The following is a 21216-nucleotide window of genomic DNA, read 5'->3' on the forward strand; positions in this document are numbered from 1 at the left end:
TTGAAAGTAGTTGAGAAACTATGAAATTATGGTGTAAGGTAGATGGAGAAGAAGTGGTATTTATAGAAAAGTAAAAACAATTTTTTACAATTTTTTTTTCAGATTTTTTGACAAATTTTTCGGATTTTTTACAATTTTTTTTAAATTTTTATTCAAATAATTAATCTCTGCCGTTAGATTTTAAAAAAATTGAATTCCAACACTCCAGATTGTGCCACGTGTCACAACGGTAACTTTTCTTAATTTTAAAACTATTTTTTCTTTTTTTTTTAAAAAATTTATAAAGCAGATTAATATCAACCGTTGATCTCAGATCGAACGGTTGATATAAAATCAACTTTTTTTTATTACCGTTGCAAATCGGACGGTTCTTATTAAAGAACCGTTGGGATCATACGGACCGTGGGAAGCCACGTGGCTTCCCAACGGTAACTGGGATGTCTGAGCGCGTGGGCCCTCCCCCCTGAAATCCTATCGGGCGACGCGCCCCCACTCGCGAGTGAGGGGCACGCGCCTGACACAAAAAAAATTAAAAAAAAAACCCGGACCCAGCCCTTGCGTCAGCGTGACGTCACAAGGCTCGGGGACCAGGCCTGTCAATTTTCCACGGGCCTGCAACTTGGGCTCCCACCCTCACCCAGGCCCTTCACCGCTGGACCTCCTCCCACCGGCCCTCGGGCCCTTTCCTGGAGCCTATCCCCCGAGCAACAAGGATGGCTGGAGTTGCTCTAAAGGGAGCCATTTGGCCCTCATTCAGTTGGAGATGGCCTTAGTTCTCTATCCTCCCCCTCTGGCATCTATCCCTCATCCCTTCCTCTATGGCATCTGCCATCACCAACTACCCTTTCAGTTTCCGACACATCGCAATTGAATCAAACGATATATCTTCAACCAAATAAACCTTATAACAATGACGATCATAGGAAGAAAAAAAAATCAAAAGAAATAGGCGTGGAAATGGCTCGGACTCGGAAAACTACAGTCAAGCTCTCTCTCGTAAGAACCCCCTAAAATCCTAGCCTTCGTTGCCGACTCCTTCCTCTGGTTGGAGTCGGCCGTCTTTCCCTTGCTGCTCCCCTCTTTTCTTCTCCTCTCTAGCTCGTTACCCATGCCCTCAAGTCTTCCTCCTTCCCCATCCGCCCTTTTCCCTTTTGCTGCAACCCAACCCACTACACACACCCACAAGTCATCCCACTTCCCCTGTCACGCTTTCCCTCATCTGTTCTTTTTTTGTGGTGCTTTATTTTTTTTCTCCTTTTGGCTTTCTTTGAGGTTTGTCTCAATTTCCTGAGCTTGTCTCAGACTTGAAATTGTAAGCCACCTCTCTTGCTCCGATGCTTCCTTCCGTCGTGAGTCCATAACTAACAACCACTGCTTCTCAGCCCCGGGTGCTTCTCCTCGGAGATGTGCTTGGGTTTTGGGTGGCTGTTAAAGTGTTTTTTGCACTATTTGGTAGGATTATAAGACTCACTGCGCTGGTGGCTCGCTCACCCCCATTTTCCGTTGATCCAGTTGCTGCTTTTGGTTCGATTTTTTGTGGTGGTGGTTTTCTGATTGAGGTGCGTCAAATTTGGTGGTGGATGCTAGTTTCCTCTTTATGTTTAGGGTTTCTTCTGTTTTTCAACTATGCTTTTTGGGCTTTGTATTGTATTGACTTTTTCCTGCTAGGTTTGTATTTTGGTTGTGGGATGCCTTTTGGGCTCTCTTTTCCTTGTACTAATATTTTTGTTTAATGGAAAAATAACTTAGTTTGTCCAAAAAAAAATAACAGGTTTCCCTTTTTACAAATTAATTCCCAATTTAAATCCTTCAAGACCTTTTATCAAAGGGTGTGCAAATAGTTATCTTGTTTTTTTTTATTAATTAAAAATACAAGAGGGTGGCTGATCCGTTTTGCTTAAGAGAGACTGGTTCGGTCATAAAGATCCGGTTGTTAACGTTGACCATTCAGATTGATCTTAACAGTTAAGAAATAATTGTGCACATAAAACTTGTGTACTAGAGAAGCTCCCATGCACCGGTTGCGTTCATACTAGGGATGACAATTCTAAAGGTTAAACTCGATAATCATGAATAACCGACCGAATAGAACGGATTTGAATATGGAAGTTTGGGTATATTTTGGATATGGGAAAAAATCGTTTATTTTATTCGGTTATAGTTTTGTATATGGTTATAGGAGACTTCAAACCGTGTTCATAACCGAATAATAAATAATATAATTTATATATAATATAATAGTATAATATATATATATATATATATATATATATATATAGTGGTGTAAACCACCACAGAGAGGGACACAGAGAGGGAGGGAGGAAGAAGAGGCGAAATGGTGGCGTAATTCAATTCCACTCTCTCTCTCGCTGTCTCTGGTTTTTGGATAGGGTGGATCTCTTCGACACCTACCTCAATGCACCAAACAAAACTTTGGTAATTTTATTAACTTTAGTTTTAATTTTCTTTCAGATTTTATGTTTTTTTCAATTTTATTTTTATTTTTTATATTAGTTAAAATCTACATAGGTATCCAAGTCATTTAATGAATAAATAGGAACCCTTAGATGTTATAAAATCTGAAGGCTACAAAGAAGTTTAGGAATGTTTGTAAAATTAGATGTTATAAAATCTGAAGGCTACAAAGAAGTTTAGGAATGTTTGTAAAAATATTTGTCTCTTGATCCTATCATTCACATATATATATATATATATATATATATTTGTATATCTATTATTCACCGAATACATTACCTTCAGAATACAAAAGTTACATTTTAAGGGAAAGTAAACTTTTGAATCAAAATCAATGCGAACTCAATGGTGCTTATAGGAGATATCAAAAGCAAGCCAATATCATCAGTGTTTTATTTTTTATACTCAACAAGATCCATTCATTGAATCATTTTATATATCAAATGTTTAATGACGAAATTAATATCTATTAACTTGTATTGTCTCAATTGGACGAATATATTTTTTTTGGTATTGAGGAGGAAGAATATAACCGTTAACAGATGGAGAATCCGTTACCCAGTGGGTACGGTTATGGATAATACCTGATGGTTATTTTGCGGTTATAGATATGGTTAATTTTCGCGGTTACGAGGATAGATATAGCATTTCCGTCCTCAAACCGAACCGTTGTCATCCCTAAATCATACTAACTCACATGCACCAAATTCCATCAGAACTCTTAAGTTAAACGAGTTTAGGTGAGAGTAGTACTAGAATGGGTGAAGTCATCGTGTTGCATCCTCCCACCTATTTGTTTTTCCTAAAAAAGCAAAAACAAAAGAGAAGCACCAGGCTTTTTTCAGCCTACATAAGTTGGGCCAAAAGAGGTTAAGCCTAACTTGATTTTGAACAATGGGCTTCTAAGTAGCCCCATCAAATATATTAAGAGGCCCAATAAACTTATGTTTGTGGTTCCTAACGTCACTGCCTACACGTAAATGAGGCCTGTTTTAAACATTTTAAAATGAAAGTACTTTCACTCCTTAGGAAGCACTTTTAACTATTTTATGAAAAACCTGTTAATTTTTTTAATAAAAATGGAAGCATTTTTTCCGTAAATCATCTCCAAGTGATTTTATAAGGCTTTTTATATTAGCATCCCACAAAATGTTGAATGCACCCTAATTAAAATTTAATATTAAATGATTTATTTACCCTACTATGCAATGACAATTTTGACCTTATTAGGTTAAAAAAAAAATATTCTAAATACACCTCAAATCACTTTTAACGTATTATTTATCTTATTAAACTATCAAAATCCCTCTGACCGTTCGTTGTTGAACAAAACCCTAAACAATGAAACTACAAACATGTTGATTGAGAAAAATTATTTTTGACAAATGAAACACGAAATCGATGTTTTTGAAGCTTCACATGAGGTAAGACTTCATATTTTTTTTACTGTTTTAGTGATTTTGACGACATTGATATTTATTTAATCTTGTTTTTGCTACGTTATTCAAGCTTCTATATTCGTATTCATCTTCTAGGGATCATAGGGATTACATAAAGAATTAAATACCTAAAATTACCACCAAATATTAAAAACAGATAACATGAGTTTTAATGGTGGAATTGAAAACAACCCACATATGCTTTAAATCCCAGGCAACATTTTTTGTCAAAATTCCATTCGGCATTTATTGTCCAAATTAAAAGCTTTATAAGATTTGAGAAATGTGGGTTGTATAGAAAATATGGGGTGCATGTAGAAAATGTAAGGTGTATATTGAGAATGTGAGATGTGAGGGTATTATGAGGAAGTATGTGGGGTGTATTAAGATAATTTTTCATTGAAAAAGTAAATGTGAAGTGTATTAAATATGTGTGGCTTATTCAATAATTTGTGGGGTGTTAATATAATAAACCTTTTATAATCCGTACTCACGTTTATCATTTGCTAGTGATTTTATAATCCAAGTACTTTTAAACTGTACTATGAAATATTGTTGGAAGGGTTTTTATTAATTAGAGTTTATGGCTTGTTGGGAAATAATTTTAAAATGAGTGAAAGTGAGTTTGGTTTAGATGAAGTACCCATTACGTGTTACTTGCAAAAAGCTGTTTTAGCGTTTTTTTTTTAAGATTCACTTGCATTTTTACTTTGGATTGATTCTAAAAACACTTTCATCAAAAGCACTTTTAATCATTTTAAAAAAACTTCCAAATTTAAAACGTTTTTAATGATTTCAAAAGTAGTTCCGATCATACCAAATGTTTTGTCATTTTGTTAAGTTTGAAGTAGTCTCTACTCAGTTGTTGCAAATATGAATTCATTCAACTTGAGGGTCACCCACTATGGAAAAGTACCTAACGTTGACAATCTAAATTTTATAAAAACCCAAAATCCAAAACATTAAAAATATTTAAAATTGGTGATTAAAATAGGGGCCGAATCCAAAGGGAAAGTATAACTTAACTCTGTTTTTTAAGTGCAGAAGTTGAAGTGTTGGATTGGATTAGCTGCTCTTAATTTAAGATTTAGGGCTTAGTTTGGTGGTAAGCGTGCTGAATCCAGATTCATATACCCGCAGAAAATAAAGACCGCAAAATTAGGTGTGGACTGCGCTGTAGAGTATGCTTAAAGGTTAGGGAATATTTGCACATGGTGGGGGTTGGGTTCCTCTGTTTTTTGACTTGATGAATGTTAGGTTAACCTCTACACTCCTGTAATCTTTCATCGCCTAGGGCATATTCTAGTTCAAAAATTAAAAATTTCAGAAACAGTGTACCGGATCACTACTAATCAGTACTGATATTACCTCTAAGTTAACTAAGTGTTAAACTTTAAAAGCGGTATAGCAACACACTTTTAATTAACAACCGAATTTTCCAAACTTAATCATTTTCACATACAAGTGAATGTAAGGTTGTATACAATAGACTAAAAATAAGGACCTTGAATGAAAGATTGAGATCCACTTTAGATTTTTGTGTCTGGATTCCGTGAATCGAGAGATCTAGACCACTCAATTTCAATCCTATAACCTTCAATAGTCCATCACAACCCACTTTACAAAAACCTAAAAACTTAAACTGTCTGGATTTCTCGATCCACGATTCCGAACATTCTCCTTCCTTGAATGAGCCTTTTTGTGCAGGAAATTGCAAGAAAAATAGTGGTTAGAAGTACTTTCATTTGGACCCTAGTCACTCCGGACTGAGTCTGCTCCTTGAAGTCCCCTCAAAATTGGTTAACTACTGTGCCCTTGTCTTTAGCATTTACTTTGACTAGTTTTCTTAAAACCGATATGAAGACTCCAAAATGCTACACTTCGGTGTAAGTTCAAGTCAAAATCAATATAGTCAATGCAATTGAACTTGATTTGCATTTACTACTATTTTGTATAGATATAAGAAAATTCAATAACATACTATAAATATTATACGACGACACTAAGTATACAATAAGTAGTAATGTATCATAATATAGCGTCATTTTATCAAATGTCTAGCATTCTTTTTTTTTAATCTTGATTAAGAGTCTGTCACACGCTCCATTCGAGCATCTTCCCTTGGCCCAACATTTTCATATGCCTCAATTTCTTGGAAATTTCACAAAAAAAATCATCAGAAAAACCTCACAATCACATTAATTTGTGGTCTGACTGATTTGTAAAGATAAAGTACAATTAAAAGGAACGGTCGAGTACCTAATGGACCAGCTGGCAATTTTAAAGCAGAAGACCAAGGAAGGAGACAAAATAAAGGATGACATTTGCCAAGCACAAAATGCTTTGGATTTCTATGGTTGTTTGATGACAAAAGCAAAATAAATGGGTCATCGCTGTCTGATACGCTTACGGAGTTTTGAATAGTCTGAACTACTAGAAAACACCTAATAGTTCAGATTTATGTTTATAAGATTTTTTTGGTCAACAAAAAGAGAGGATGCAATACGAGCACTTCCTAAAAGGTCACCTATCTTAATACGGTTCTTGTTCAAATTCACTTAATATCAAAGTTCTAATAAGATTCGATATAAGTGAGTTGGTATGATTGCATCTCCCATTAGATTAGCTAGTAAGCAAAAATAATATTTTCTCAACTCAATCATGACTATTCATTTTCTGTACTACGATCTAATGTTATGCTTCTTATTTGTCGAAAGTTTAGATTTAACTTCTGTAAATGATGAGTTTTTCTTTCCTTAGTATAAAAATATCGATGTTCTCAAGAAAAAAAACTTCTGTAAATTTTGCGTTCGATTCTTCTTAGTGTAAAAATACTTCTGTAAACTTTTGTGGCTGCTGTGATTTGCCGTGCAACTTGGATTGGATTGGCGTGCTGTTTATTAAATTACGCATGCCATGTTTCAATCCAAAAATACACTTATTTAGGGTTGGCTATCTCATCTCAGCCTCTATATGGATGTCCCCACTATTCTGTAGTCAGTACTGTAGGATCAGGTTATTTGTAGATAAACTATTTACAAAAACATTATTTTTTGTACTTTGGTTCTAACAGGTCTCAACGTTGATCACATACGATGTAAGTAGTGACGGAATTAAGATTTCATGTGTGGGAGAGTCTCTTACATACGTAAGTAATTTGAATGCGTAACATGAGAGATTTGAGTAATTTGCATAAAAATTGAAAAACTTCTAATTCAGCATAAATAATTTTAAACATTTCACAACACAGAAACCTGAATATGAGGTAAAGGGTAAGCAATAATTTTTAAAAATATAAGTTAAAGCCAAAGAAAAGTTGATAGAATAAGGAGGAGAAAATGAAGACTGCACTGCAATAAGAAGAATGGAGAGAAAATGAAACACGTTCTGAAATGGAAAAGAGTTTGGATTGAGAATACACTAGAATTTTAAGAATATTAGACTAGTATTCAACCACATCTGTTATAATAACAAGAAGAAAAAGGCAGAACAAATCCTACTATTCTGGTCCTTTAATGGTTCCGCCATCGAATGTAAGAGTTGTTCCTACTTTGTATTTTTCTCTTATTTATACAAGAGTAAAAAGTTAAATACGAGAAAAAGGCTGAGAGATTGGGATTAAAGCTATGATATTTGTCCGGTTAGTCCAAGGAATATAAAGTGAAAGGAACTTGCACGAAAGTAATAGAATCATATACTATGAAAGGATTTTACCTTGTTAGTCCCATTTAAATTAAAGGAATGTTTCAAGTTCATCGATTTGCTTGTTCTTTTATAAGAGACGACACATTTACAAATATTTTACAATATATAATCAGCTAATTCATCAACGTAAGTCACAACGTGCCACAACATAATATCAAGCTCACTATAAATATATATTATCCTCGAGATCCACTTTGATTAAGTAAAAACCAAGTATCGCTCGACCAGTTAGTCATGTACAAAAAATGATAAAATACTTACAAAAATATTTTTACAATCCGCAAATGTGATTTACGATCGAGCTCATTATACACTCATACAGTCACTATATTAGTTTAAGATGAACTTTGAGACATTCTCCAATTAAGTAGTAACCGAATATTGCTAAACTTGTTGGTAACGTACAAAAATGGTTCTAAGTTGATCAATTTGGTTCTTGACGCGCTTTAGGGAGAGACTTTGGCCATTTCCAATTTTTCATTCAAATTTCAAAGGCCCCAAGAGAATGCCCTGCCTTGACTTTTACGTGTTACCATAATGTTTGAGATTTAATAATAGATAGGAAGAATTTTCATAGTTTACCACAAATCACGTGGCGTGAGAGTTACTTCAGCCTCTTTTCTTGGAGAAATTTTTAGTTGTGACGGGAACACAAGTGGTACATCACGTGTTTTAATAGAAATAGTGGGAAATTTTATTTTTTAAATTATTAACTTTTTAGCACACATATCCCATCATTTGTTTAGTAACACGTGATGTACTACTCTGTGTACCGATCACACTGAAAAATCTCTCATTTTCTTGCCCTTTTCTTCCTCCCTGCACGTCTTCATGTTTCTCTTTTACTTCTCCTCATCTATGTAAACTAAACTTACGATTTATTTACGAATCAATCACAGTTTAGCATGTGCATATAATTTTAGAGATGTGATATTTACACACTCTTTTTTACTTCTCTCACACATTTTTAATTTTTTGCCGTCGGATTAGATGAATTAAAAAAGATCAAATGACAGAAATTAACAAGGGGTGTGAAAGAAGTAAAAATGAATGTGTGGATGGTGTGTGGATAACACACCCACACACCCCTAATTTTAATGTATATCATACTTTTAATTCATTACTTTATATACATTTAGCACGATGGATTTTGAATTGTTACAGTGAGACAATGTTCATAATTTCACTTAAATCTTTTCCGTCTCAAATTTTTTTTTTCTATGCCAATATAAGAGGTACCAAACAGATCATAAAATGTATAAAACCATCGTATTTAGTACCCATCCACAACTTATTAAATTAAAATGTTGTGATCCATTCTATTTGTTCATGCAAAAAGAGCATGTACAATTTACAAATAGAACTCTTTTTACGTGTTGGTTGAAACTTGAAAGTCCAATATTTCTCTCTTGACAGTCTCTATTCTCCGTACCTTTGTCCCTCCCAATTTCATCTGTGAAGTCCGTGACACGGCGACAGACGCTTTTCTCTCACTCCTCCCTCTCTCTCTCTCTCTCTCTCTCCCCCTCTCTCCTCCCAATATCCCCCCATAAAACCCCATACCCTTTCCACCGTCTCTCTCCAATTCTCTCTCTCTCTCTCCCTCTCCCTCTCCCCCGCCCTCTCTCTCCAAAAAGCACCAAAACCCTCGAAGATTCCCTTAAAACACAACCCAACACTACAATCTAACTAAGTTCCAAAACCCCACCACCCAAATGTCCCGCCACTACTCCTCCGCTTTCCCTTCTTGCTTCCGCCCCTCCACCTCCATCAACCGTCGCCTCCCACCACCGTCTCCGCCGCCTCCCATCTCCGGGCACCCCAACCTCACCACCTGCCTCTACCACACCGACCACGCCCTCTTCTCCCTCACCTGGTCCCGCTCCTTCCTCGGCCGCTCCCTCCACCTCAACCTCCTCCACCACTCCTTCGACTCGCCCCTCCCTCCGTCGCTCTCCTCCCCTTACTTCCACCTCCACATCAAGCCCTTTCTCTTCTGGAAGAAGCACGGCTCCAAGAAGCTCTCCCCCAACATTCTCCTCTTCTGGGACCTCTCCAAAGCCCGGTTCAGCTCCGGACCTGAACCCCAATCCGGGTTCTACATCGCCGTCGTCGTCGACAACGAGATGACCCTCCTCGTCGGCGATTTGACCCGCGAAGCCTACTCCAAGACCCGGGCCCGAAAATCTGAGACTCCGCAAATCCCAATCTTGAAAAGAGAGCACGTCATCGCCAAGAAAATCTACACCACTATGGCCCGGTTCGGCGGTAAATTGCGGGAGATCCGAATCGATTGCGGGTCAAACGCCGACCCGACCCGGCTCTGCTTTAGCGTCGATGGCCAGGTTGTCCTGCAGATAAAGCGGTTGAAGTGGAAATTCAGAGGGAACGAGCGAATCGAAGTCGACGGGACCCCGCTGCAGATCTCGTGGGACGTCTACAACTGGCTTTTCGAGAGCGACGGTTGCCGCGACGACGGCCACGCGGTGTTCATGTTCAGATTCGAAGAAGACGAGGAGATTAAAGAGAACAATTACCAACTGGGTCATCTGAATTCGTGGAATTTCGGGATGAGCGGGATTGAGTGGCGGAAGATGGGGAAGAGCTTGTCTTCTTCGTCGGTTTCGATGTCGTCGGCGGGGTCTTCCGGTGGAAGTTCGTCGGTGATGGAGTGGGCGAGCACGGAGGAGAGCGAGCTCAGCGGCGGTCCTGCTGGGTTTTCTTTGCTGGTTTATGCCTGGAAAAGGTGAAGTCCAGTCCAGTCCAATCCAATCAATTCAATTAAATTCTTGAAGCTACTAGTATAGTGTGTGTGTGTTTGAGATGTTAATCCTTGGTGGGATTGGATTATATAATGATTAGCCTGTAATCTCTTACTAACCCATTTGTTTGTTGAACATAAATCGAATAAATTCCGATTTAATTGAGAAGCATAAATTACGAAATTCATAAATAATTAGAGCTAACAAATATATCTAGCTAGTTACTAATTACTATACTTGGCAAGTAAAAGAGAAACCCGGCTGGTTTCCTGTTGTTGATTTTTTGTAATTTTCGTGTTGTTTATGTAATCAAGTTTGTGAAAGATTGAAGGAAAACATCAGCATTTCCTCTCCCATCGTGTTAATAGTTCAAATTGTTATGAGCGTTTATTCGAGCTTCATTTGTTGGAAGGAAATTCCCACACAATATTTGGTACCAAGTGGTGATTGCCTTCATGATTTGGACATTGTTTTTCAATTCGCTGTGACTTGCATTTAATTTTTTAAGAAAATTAATGAAAATGATCTGAAAATTTTGAGAGTTAACGAACAAAATAAAAGGTAGAGTGAATGGTATCAAGTTTGATTTTGTAGTATAAAAATATGATTTTTCGTTAAAGTGAACAGTATCACGAGTTTTTCGTTAAAACTCTCTAATTTTTTTTGCCTTTCTGTTTTTTAGTATAGATTAGCATAAAATGTTTTTACACTAAAAAAAGCAAAGAAAATAAAAAGGTGTAAAAATAGTAGTCTATTTGAATTTTACTTTTACCAACTCATAAATAAGTTTTGAGTCACAAATTAAAAATTCTTGTTTGGTAGTTCAATTCTCATAAACAGAACAAAAAAATAACTCAAACGCAAAACTTTATTGTCGAATCCCCCCATAGATCCTCCATCCTTCTCCCTCTCCTGGGCCAAGATTAATCAATGGCGGCGAACGGCTACCGGCAATGGTGGCGCGTTGGATTAGAATCGCACCTCATTCTGTCTTTTCTCTTGGTTTTAGAGGTCGCTGGACTTCAGTTCTGAAATCGGCGACCTAACGGGCCTCCTTTGCTGTCAGCGCGAGTTTGAAGTAAGAAAGATAAAGCGGAAGCAAGGGAGAGAGAGAGAGAGAGAGAGAGAGAGAGAGAGAGAGAGAAATTGACGGGGTTTTACAGATTCAGAGGAACGGCCAGCGAAGTGGCCGACGCGGGAGCGAAGAGAAGAGAAGAGGAGAGTTTGAACTCTTTTTTATTATTATATTTTTGGGGCGTTTTGATATAAGTGCCTGAGTTTTCAACTCTATAGACTAAACATTTGTTGGTTTTAGAGATTTAATTAAACATTTTTCCTACAAATTTGGAGTCTCATCTATCATAAATATCCTTTATTTGTACCAAAATTACAGATCTTACCACTACTGCCTAAATTCTTCACGTTAGGAAAAAAATGCAGAGATTGAATTTGAAACAATTCCTACAATCTAGGTTGTTTGATTCCCTCTAAAGATAATTATACAAAAAGAAAATTATTATATACAATTTATTAAGGAATAAAATACCCTGCCGTTTGATTTTTTTTTTCCTTTCAATGAAGAAATAAAATACCATTTAAGATATTTGTAGGAATCCATATATAAATTTTTGTAGTAATTCATATAAGAAAATAACATCGAGAATGATACAAACGTACCAATAAAAAAATATATGTATGAAAACAAACCTACTAAAACCGGAAATAAACGTACTAGTAAACAACGTTGAAGAACAAAAGTAAATGTACCAATCAACAATATGTATAATATTAATCGTACCCATATGATACTAAATGGTGCAATCCATAATGTATACAAAAACAATCGTAACAAAATCGTGAAAAAAAATCTATCAATCAACGAGAACAAAACTAAACGTACCGGAAGCTAAAACTAAACGTACTGAAAGTTAAAATAAAACGTACCAAAAGCTAAAACTAAACGTACCAATCAACGATATGTACACGCAAAAATTAAAAATAAACGTACCAATCAATACAAAACGAATATATGATAACCAACAATAAACGTACCATTATCACTAATCAACAATATGTACAAATTCAAATGTATACAAAATAATTATCTAACAAAAAGTATACTAAATAATAAACAAACAAAAAAATCTAAGCGTCCATCATTTCAATTATTTTTTTCAATTTTAGGATAAAAAAATGTTTTGAATGAAAACAAAAATTAAAAGAGATAATTGGATAAATATGTTGAGCGAAAAAACCAAAATTATCTCCTAAAAAAGAGTCCACAACTCCTAAAATACATGAATAAAAAAATGGCCGGATGAAAAAAAAAATTCTCTTAACTAATTAAAAGGACAAATTTAGAAATCAATATGTAAAATTTTAACTTAAAAATTTTAAAAATAAGAAATACTGATGTGGCCTAATATAATATACCAAAGCGTCTTGATCAAAATTTTAAAAGGCATGGATGTTTAATAAAAGAAATTCAATTTTTGAGCGTTTAAATCTAATTAACTCTATATTTTTAATACGACTGAATTTTTAAGAAGGGAATACCAAACAAATTTTTGAATTAAAAATTCAAATCCAAACATGAATTTGAAAAATAAATAAATGTTGAGTTAAATTCTTAGTACCAAATGGACCTTAGATTCAGACTTGTGGTGTGGCGTGAGCGGTGACATTTTGATTGGGGGAGTGTGGTAGAGTTGTTCATATGAAATTTTCCTAAGTTGGCGACACTGGACAAGTTGCTTGTGAGCCGGGTAATTTATTTATTACTTTTTTATTATTTAATTAAATAATAAGCAATATCTTGGTCCTTTAGGCACAATCTGAACCGTGAAATTTGCTGACCGTCTCTTGGGTCGATAAATAAACTGACACTGGACGGTGGATTTGGGTCAGGAAAAATGATAAATGAAAAGGACAATCTTGGGAGACCAGACCTGACCCAAAGTGGTGTGAACCGGTCAAAGGATATGAATATTGGGAAAGAAAACGTCAGAAGGTGGTAATTAGTATGGACAAAGATTGTTTGCCTTCTATTTTTGGTATCCTTCCGTACTTTTTATTTTGTTTATGTGCTCACAGTTAAATTATATCAATATTTTATATTACTATTTATTTTTACCTTATTATCTTTATAAAAAAAATATAAAATGTTGACATGATTTAGTCGTGACCACACAAAACAAAATGACATCAGTGTGGTGGTGGCAGGGTTGACTGTTGAACCGGAAGACTCTTTCATGTCTCTCCCACCCTTTCGGAGACCTGGACGATCTAGTAATGATAAAATAAAAATGTGCGAAAATTATTTGTGTAAGTAACGTTCAAAAACCTAAGTGATATTCTTTACGATAAAATTTTGAGCAAGATTGTCTGATCACATTATTAGAGGAGATTTTTTTCTTCCTAAAACACAAGATTCCATCTAAAAATTATCTTGCCTAATGCGAACATTGTCCTAATCAAGCAGTTCTAGATTTACTTGCTAAAGGGTTTATCCGAACGATGAATTTGTTTAATTGGTAGTTTAATTGACAAATAAAACTCTTCATGTTTCCTTTTTGTAGTGGGTTTTGAAGCATCGGCTGCTGAGGTTGTCAAATTGGTACAAATAACCTTTGTGATGTTATCCAATTCGCACGTGTTTGTGCACAAGTTTAGTATGCAGTCTTCTCTACTAATGTGAAATTCCCCCACAGCCGACTATTGAAAACAAGACTCAATCCACCTTATTTGCTGCCCAAAAAAGGATCGATTTTAGTCAATATCTCATGCATGAATTGCCTTCCGTGACTTGACAAGCTTTCTTAAGGTATAATACCTTGATTTGCTAGGAAGAGGAGCGTAGGGATCCGTTGCTAGCATGCCTACGATGATTCTATCGTACATACATGTAGAACTCAAAAGGAGAGAACAGTTAGAATCAACCTGTATATCCATGCGCAAGTCATAAACCATGAAAAGATCTAGGACCAACTTGTATGGATTCGATTGATTCTAACATTTACCTTTCTCATGATAATCACTTCACTTCAAAACAATGCCCCTTTGTGTCGATCAAAATTCTGCAATGTAACAGTATATGAGATGTACCAGTGTAGTGAACGATTGAATTTGCATGTATCAATCTCATTCTAACCGTTTAAATATCGATGAATCCCGGGTGTCGATCCGAAGAAAAATAAGTCATGGGACATGCAGGATGCGTTGAAGGTGGGGTTGCAATTGAAGGCGCAGAGTTGTTGTCCGGACTCCGGATGCTTCCTTTAAAAAGGTGGGCATCTCTCCAGAGAATCTAGTAGAAAGGCACAGAGAGAGGGACGCAGGATAGAGAAGTAGGGTTTCACAATTCACATGCAGATTGTTTGTCTTGTCTTGCTATGGACGGGTATGGAATTTGTCGATTTCTTTCATTACTAGGTACCTTTACTTCACGTTCACCAAATAAGGAACAACGTTCAACTAAATTTGGGGTCCATTTGTTCTCAATTTTTTTTTTAATTTTTTTTTTTTACCTTTCTTTATAATCTGAAATTATTTGGTAGTTAATTTCACTTTTTATGATGAAAATTGAAAACTTAAAATAGTTACTAAACAAGATTTTAGTTTCCAGTTTTCAAAAAGTGAAAACTAGAAACGAAATGTTTATTAAGCAGCCCATAAATAAATTCGTTTATCTTTGTAAAAAAAAATAAAAGTACTTACAAAGTAATTCACAACGCATATGGTATAGCACAAGTTCAAAAAATAGGTTGGTGCTATCCACACACATCTTTTTTTATCACTAACACACTCCAAGTTAATTTCTTTCCTTTTATCTTCTTCAATTTGTTTGATCCCGATGGTCGACAATTGAGAAAAATATATGGAAAGTAAAAGGAAGTGTGTGTGAATCAGTGGTGGATCCAGGAAATAATATTAGGGGGGTCAGTAAGAATAGCGCGCGCAATGCGCAAATTTTTTTATACCAGAAATAGCATGCATATCGTCATTTCATCGAGTCTTGGTAGGCCTGAAATCATTTGAAAATGCATACTACAGACATGTTAATGTATGCAAGGGGCATCACCCAAGGTATTCATGGACATTCATCGGGTTTTGATAGGCCTGAAGTCGGTTGGAGGGCAAATATGAAGCCAACTTTAATAGTCAAAAGGGCAACACTCAAGGTATCCATGGACATCACCGAGGTTCGGAGGGTCAGCACCTAAGATATATATGGACGTTCATCTAAAATTCGGAGGGTTGACCCTCCTTGCCCCTTAATGGATCCGCCAGTCGTGTGAATACTGGAGACCAAAAACATTGCATCCATAAAATAAGTCAAAGTTTGAACTTGCACGTAAAGGTTCCAAGTACTTTTAAATCGGTTGCAACAAAGACTTTTGAAAATCGTAAAAAATAACGTGGTGTGCAAGTTTCTTGGAAATAGGGATTTGCGGGTTCATGAACCTTGAGCAACTTTAATCATCATAGCCGGAAAACATTGACATTAAGTAGGGGTTGTGGTTGCCAGTTACAGGTATTTTCACTTCACTTGCTCGATTCAGATGTAATGAAATGGAGTTTTGAGAAGCTTATTTGTGAAAGACCCTGTACAAATTTGAGGTGTAAACTAATATGCAGACACTCAATGTTTTTTTCCGAAGGCATATTTTAACCCACTCTAATTTACAAGGAAGACCGGAGATTCAGACGTAGGTACAAACGATATACACGGTCTTGACTAACTGGTTAACTAAGATCTACTTTGACATACACTTCGGAATTTTGGTCTGTCCAAAAATCTAGTTTAATTCATATGAACAACCCACATAATGTCTTGTGGGCCTGTTATTACTTAGAATCCACGAGCCAAAGCCGAAATATTTGGGTGATCTATTTGAATTAAGCCCGAATTAAGCCCAAACTGAACCCCAAGATTAGAACAAGAACTCAAAAACCAACCACCCACATGAGAAAGTTTTTCACCAAAAATGCGGGGACCCCAAACAGACTACGAAATGAAGGCATAATGAGAAAACCTACTAGGGTCTCCCACCCACCTACTATCCACAATGCACGCCTACATTTACAGAGAAACTTTCGAAGGACTGCCTACCTAAGGCATCTTTCGTACCAAGTGGGGCCCGCGTTAGATCTTAGATCAGATCGAACAGTTCAGTTAGACGGACTGGTGTTTGTGTGAGAGGTGCCATACCAAATGGTTGCGAAAATTCATAGGTCTGCACAGCAATGTGTCAAAACATGAACCATTTTGTTTTTATACAGAAAACAGCGGGACTTCAACGATTTCAAGCAGCTGTTTACACAGCAATGCAAACAGATTACATCATGGGAAAGAAATAGAATTTGCAATTTCCCCCATTCCTTTGTGCAATTGAAATTCTAAAACCCTAGTCTCAAAACTAAAAACAGTGTCAAAGCTTTAGAGTAACCGCCGAGGTTGAGGAAGAATGGACCAAAGATTGAGACGGAGGAACGCAGTGTCTTTGTCTACTACTTCTGCCTGCAGACTCTGCAGTGGAAGATTTTAATGAAGAGGACCGAGGATTTGAGGATGCACAATTAGTCGAATGGCTTCTCAGTTTCTTCTTGTCTCCGTTACAAACCCCGTCTGATCTTACTTGTCGAACCTTAGTTTCGTTCAGACCAGCCGGAAGAACACAATTGCAGAAGAAACCTAAGGTTCACCACAATGACGCATATGAATTATTAGGGAACAAGAAAGTCTGCCTAACATCATAGACATCCCAAAAAGATTATACAATGGACAGATAATTAACAATACAGAATCATTCCAAATTGTTATTTTCCAATGAGCTTCGAATCCTATGTGCAATAAACTGAATCTAAAGACAGGAAACACTGGAAGTTTTGGTTGTCATGTGGCATTGGCATTCATGGTATGCTACTAAAAGTGGTTTTGTTTCATGGTGGTGATATACTAACAATGGCGAGATCATGAAGAACTGATAATAGATGCTTGATTTCTTACCAAGCCGAGCGAGGCGGTTGACCCAGCGAGGAATAGGCTTCCCCGTCAATCTGGTGCACACATCATTACAGAAGTGGTTGCAGTTCTTGGTGATAAGATGGTACGTGTTCCCGGAGTATTCCTCCGCTAGTTTCTCCATAAATGCACGGACCTCCTTCGGATCCAAATCCGTTCTTCCGATCAAAATTGATTTTCTGAACACAAAGCCGGGGCATTGCTTCGGTTCCACTTCGAAAATCCCAGTCGTTGCATGGTCATGAGCTCCAAAGGCATATTCAACGCCATGTACTGCATCGCATTAAAATAAAACATTCATGCCAATAAACAAATACAAATATCCACATACAAGTCTACCATAAAGATCTCAAATCAAAGGATGAAAACAAACAAACATATGTATATTCTTTTTTATTACCACAATAATAAAATCAATTAAAAATTGGGAAAATTTCTTGGAATTGAGTTCATTCGAGAGTAAAGGTTCTCAATTTATCAAACCCAAAACATGAAAACAGAATTCTTATTACCCTTTCAGAATCAAATCACTCAGAAACTCTTTGATTCTTCCTAAAACATAAAACCCAAGTTCAACTTTATCGAAATTCCACTACCCGGATCCAAAAATTTAGACTTTGATACCAATTTGTTGAGTTTTCATTCAACCAAAACACACGACCAGATCTAAGACTTTCTCCACAGCCAAACAGAAGATAACCCAAAAAAAAAAAAACGAAAAACCTATTAAAATTCATTACCTTGGACGCCGGAATGGTAGACTCCGAGGCCGAGCCAATAGGCGTAGCCATTGATCGGAGTAAGATCGTACACGTTCAGATAAACGGGCACCTTCCCAATCTTCTTCTTCCTCGGCACCAATACCATCCTACAAAGCATTTTCTCTTTCTATCTCTCTGCCCGTGAAGATTAGAATCCAAAAACTCCCGAATCAAAATTGAATTCGTAAACGGAGAGCTCCAGCTGCCCCAAAAGCCAGCGAGAACTGCCAAAACCGAGGGCGCCTCGGAAATTGCAGAGGTTTCGGGAGGTCAGAACGGGAAGAGAAGATTCGGAGAATTTTCTTTCCAGAGATATTTATAATTTAATTTAATTTTTTTCTTGGAAGACGAATCTTAGGTAGCTCCGGCGGCCGAAAGTGTCTGCGCCGTGAGCTCGGTTTTATAGCAAAAAGTGGAAGCTTCCTGTTCTGTCAGTAAATTTTCTAGTCACAAAAAAGTCCCTACAAGTCGAATTAATTACCAATAAAATGCCAATCCATAACTGAAATTTGCTAAAAGTAGCCGCCACAAATATTAGACACCAAGTAAGAATATAAAAGGAACTTTTGTGAAAAATCCAGTCACGCTTTTTGGAGTTTTTAACAATAAAATGGTTGTTAAAAAATAAAATAAAATGGTGAGTAATGTCGGCTGGTTAAAGATGGTAGAAATTCTCACTCAAAAAATTTCGTATTTTTAATCATATAGCTTTGAAAATTGTTCATCTGTTTTTATATACCTAACTAAATGATTTTAATTTTAATTAATTTTTAAAAAATATTTTATAATATAAACATTATTGATCACAAATACGAAGTTTTATGAATCGACAAAGAGAAATTTTGAGTAAGGACTCTTTCTCATCTATGTATTATTCTTTCCAGGAGTTGGGGTGATTGGTGAAGGGAAAGAGAAAGGTTGTGCCCTTAACTTTCTTCCAACCGAACATATAAGCTAAGTCTTGGTTTGCCTTGTTGGGTGTGCTTTATGCAATATTCCTTGGATTAAATTGTTGGGAATTGGGATTAGTGGTTTAATATTTGACCTTGCTTATTGGCACTAAAGTGGGAAGGAAATGGGGAACAGATGATGCGACGATCCATCCTTAATTTTTCATGTAATTTTCTCTTCGAGTGTGTAAATTCACGTTTATGCTCTTATTGGCAAAGTGAAACCTGTCGTGGACGTAGTTATTTGGCTTTTAAATTATTTTTCTCAATACCGTAATTAGTTAGTACTCGTTGTTACGATCGCGTGAGCTCGAGTTAGACCCGAAACGATTTTGTAACGAAAAAGTTACGTTTAATTAAAGTGTGTTAACGATGGGTAGAATTGTACACGTGTGCGTTAATTATTAGTACTGGAAGGTACTGTTTTTGATAAGGTGCGTTAGATTTGGTTTGATTCCAAATTGTACAAAACCTTATCATTTCTCCTGGACCCGTGACTTATTTTCTCTCACCAATCAATTTCACTCCTATTTTCCCTCACCCAATCATAAATCTCTTTCTCTCTACCCAATCAGAAATTGTCACCTTTCTCTCTCTCTCTCTCTCTCTCCCCTTCGTCTCTCCTCACACGTCACTCTCTCTTCTATGCAACAACGAGGACCACCTTCAAAACTTCATAGATCGACCCTTAAACCACCACCATCATGTTCCTCTCAAACCCACGAACTCATCCGTACGAATCGATCAAGAAATGGACGAGTTTTGAGTGTCCATTGTCCAACTCGGAGCTCCAACTTGGGTATGGATTCTCTGACGTTTTCCCGTGTGAGTTACAATGTTTTGGAAGTTTTGGAAGTACCTACGCAACTCCCTGTGGCCACTAACCTAAGTTGGGAGAGAAGCCAACGTCGAAACATACAGTTTCAAGGAGTATAAACTAAATTTGAGACTTTTGAGCTTTTTCAGTCAATTTTCTATCCATTTTTTGGAATTCCAAAAGGTATAGACTTGTTTTACTCTTCATAAGCTTCATTTCCATATAAAGTTTGTCAAAAATGGTTGAGAAATTAAGAAGATATGAAGATTTGAAAATTTTCCAGAAACCGGTGAAGATTTGAAATTTTTCCGTATAGACTTGTTCTACTCTTCATAAGCTTCATTTCCATATTCTAATGCCGTTATTGTTTAACATAATATTTCGTCAAGTTTGAAGGAATATTACCCTAGAGTTATTGTCAGTTTATCCGGGGCATGGGCACACATGTGGCTGCAACTTGACGGCGCATGAGGGCACGTTAGGCCTTTGGCCGCCGTGTGCTTAACGTGTACGGGTTCGTGACATCGAGTAGAATGTTTTCGTATATTTAAACTTGCCGTTTGAGCAAACTATGAGGGATTTTCCTAGCCTTTTGTGTAGGTCCTAATTAATTAATTAATTATTAAAGTTATTTCACATATAGGTGAGACTTACTCCAATGAGGTACGAGGACAAACAAGGCTAGGAGGCTACGATCCATTGATGTATCAGTAAGTGGACATTTGTTTACACACACACACACACACACAAAGTTTTATAGTTTCCACATGTGCTTTTGAATTGATATATATATTGTCATGTCATGATCACATACATTATACTTGCTCATCATGCATGCTTGCACCTGTGTAGTACTTGCCCCGGCCAGGGCAGGCTTCACGTGTATGTGCACATCGTATTGCACGCTCACCTTGGATCCATTGTAGGTGCCAGTCCTGTCGTACATGTTGCTATAGGTAACTCCGACTCGTATGTGATGCGTCTGGAGCCAATATTCATATGATTGTAGTACTATAGTGTATATTATGATTACACCCAGTCCTGTTCATGTAAAATTCCCTCGGCATGAACTCGTATGTTAGCATAGATTGATGAGCACCTAATTTTACTTATGCTACGATTGAGATATTGATTGGTGTATTTCTAGATTTATCGTTGATTTACTTTTGATTTCATACTTATACGTAGTATGATTTTCTGGAAACTATACATGTTTTACAGCAATGGGTTAGTATGTTCAGAAACTAAATATGTTTTATAAACCCTTGTTTTTGCCCACTCAC

At 36.6% G+C, this 21216-nt stretch overlaps 2 protein-coding genes and 1 long non-coding RNA gene across 4 annotated transcripts; 2 read left to right on the top strand and 1 right to left on the bottom strand.

Moving 5' to 3' along the window:
• Positions 1-8913: 8913 nt before the first annotated feature.
• Positions 8914-10556, top strand: LOC103441769 (uncharacterized). Its single transcript, XM_008380475.4, has one exon. It carries the CDS (start codon positions 9335-9337, stop codon positions 10367-10369), a length of 1035 nt encoding a protein of 344 aa, XP_008378697.1. The 5' UTR covers positions 8914-9334; the 3' UTR covers positions 10370-10556.
• Positions 10557-16630: 6074 nt separating this feature from the next.
• On the bottom strand, positions 16631-18651 carry LOC103441887 (deSI-like protein At4g17486). The gene is made up of 3 exons (XM_008380609.4): positions 18146-18651; positions 17391-17678; positions 16631-17075 (listed from the first exon to the last, which is right to left on the bottom strand). The coding sequence occupies exons 1-3, from the start codon at positions 18282-18284 to the stop codon at positions 16813-16815; spliced, it is 690 nt and encodes a 229-aa protein (XP_008378831.1). The 5' UTR covers positions 18285-18651; the 3' UTR covers positions 16631-16812.
• Positions 18652-19976: 1325 nt separating this feature from the next.
• Positions 19977-21083, top strand: LOC139192203 (uncharacterized). Of its 2 annotated transcripts, none has more exons than XR_011576151.1 (3): positions 19977-20116; positions 20577-20643; positions 20786-21083. It is a non-coding gene; the product is annotated as an uncharacterized lncRNA (long non-coding RNA). The 2 variants fall into 2 exon arrangements; XR_011576150.1 differs by lacking the exon at positions 19977-20116 and adding an exon at positions 20309-20447.
• The last annotated feature ends 133 nt before the right edge of the window (positions 21084-21216 follow it).

This window comes from Malus domestica, chromosome 15 (genome assembly GCF_042453785.1).
Source record: "Malus domestica chromosome 15, GDT2T_hap1".
NCBI lineage: Eukaryota > Viridiplantae > Streptophyta > Magnoliopsida > Rosales > Rosaceae > Malus > Malus domestica.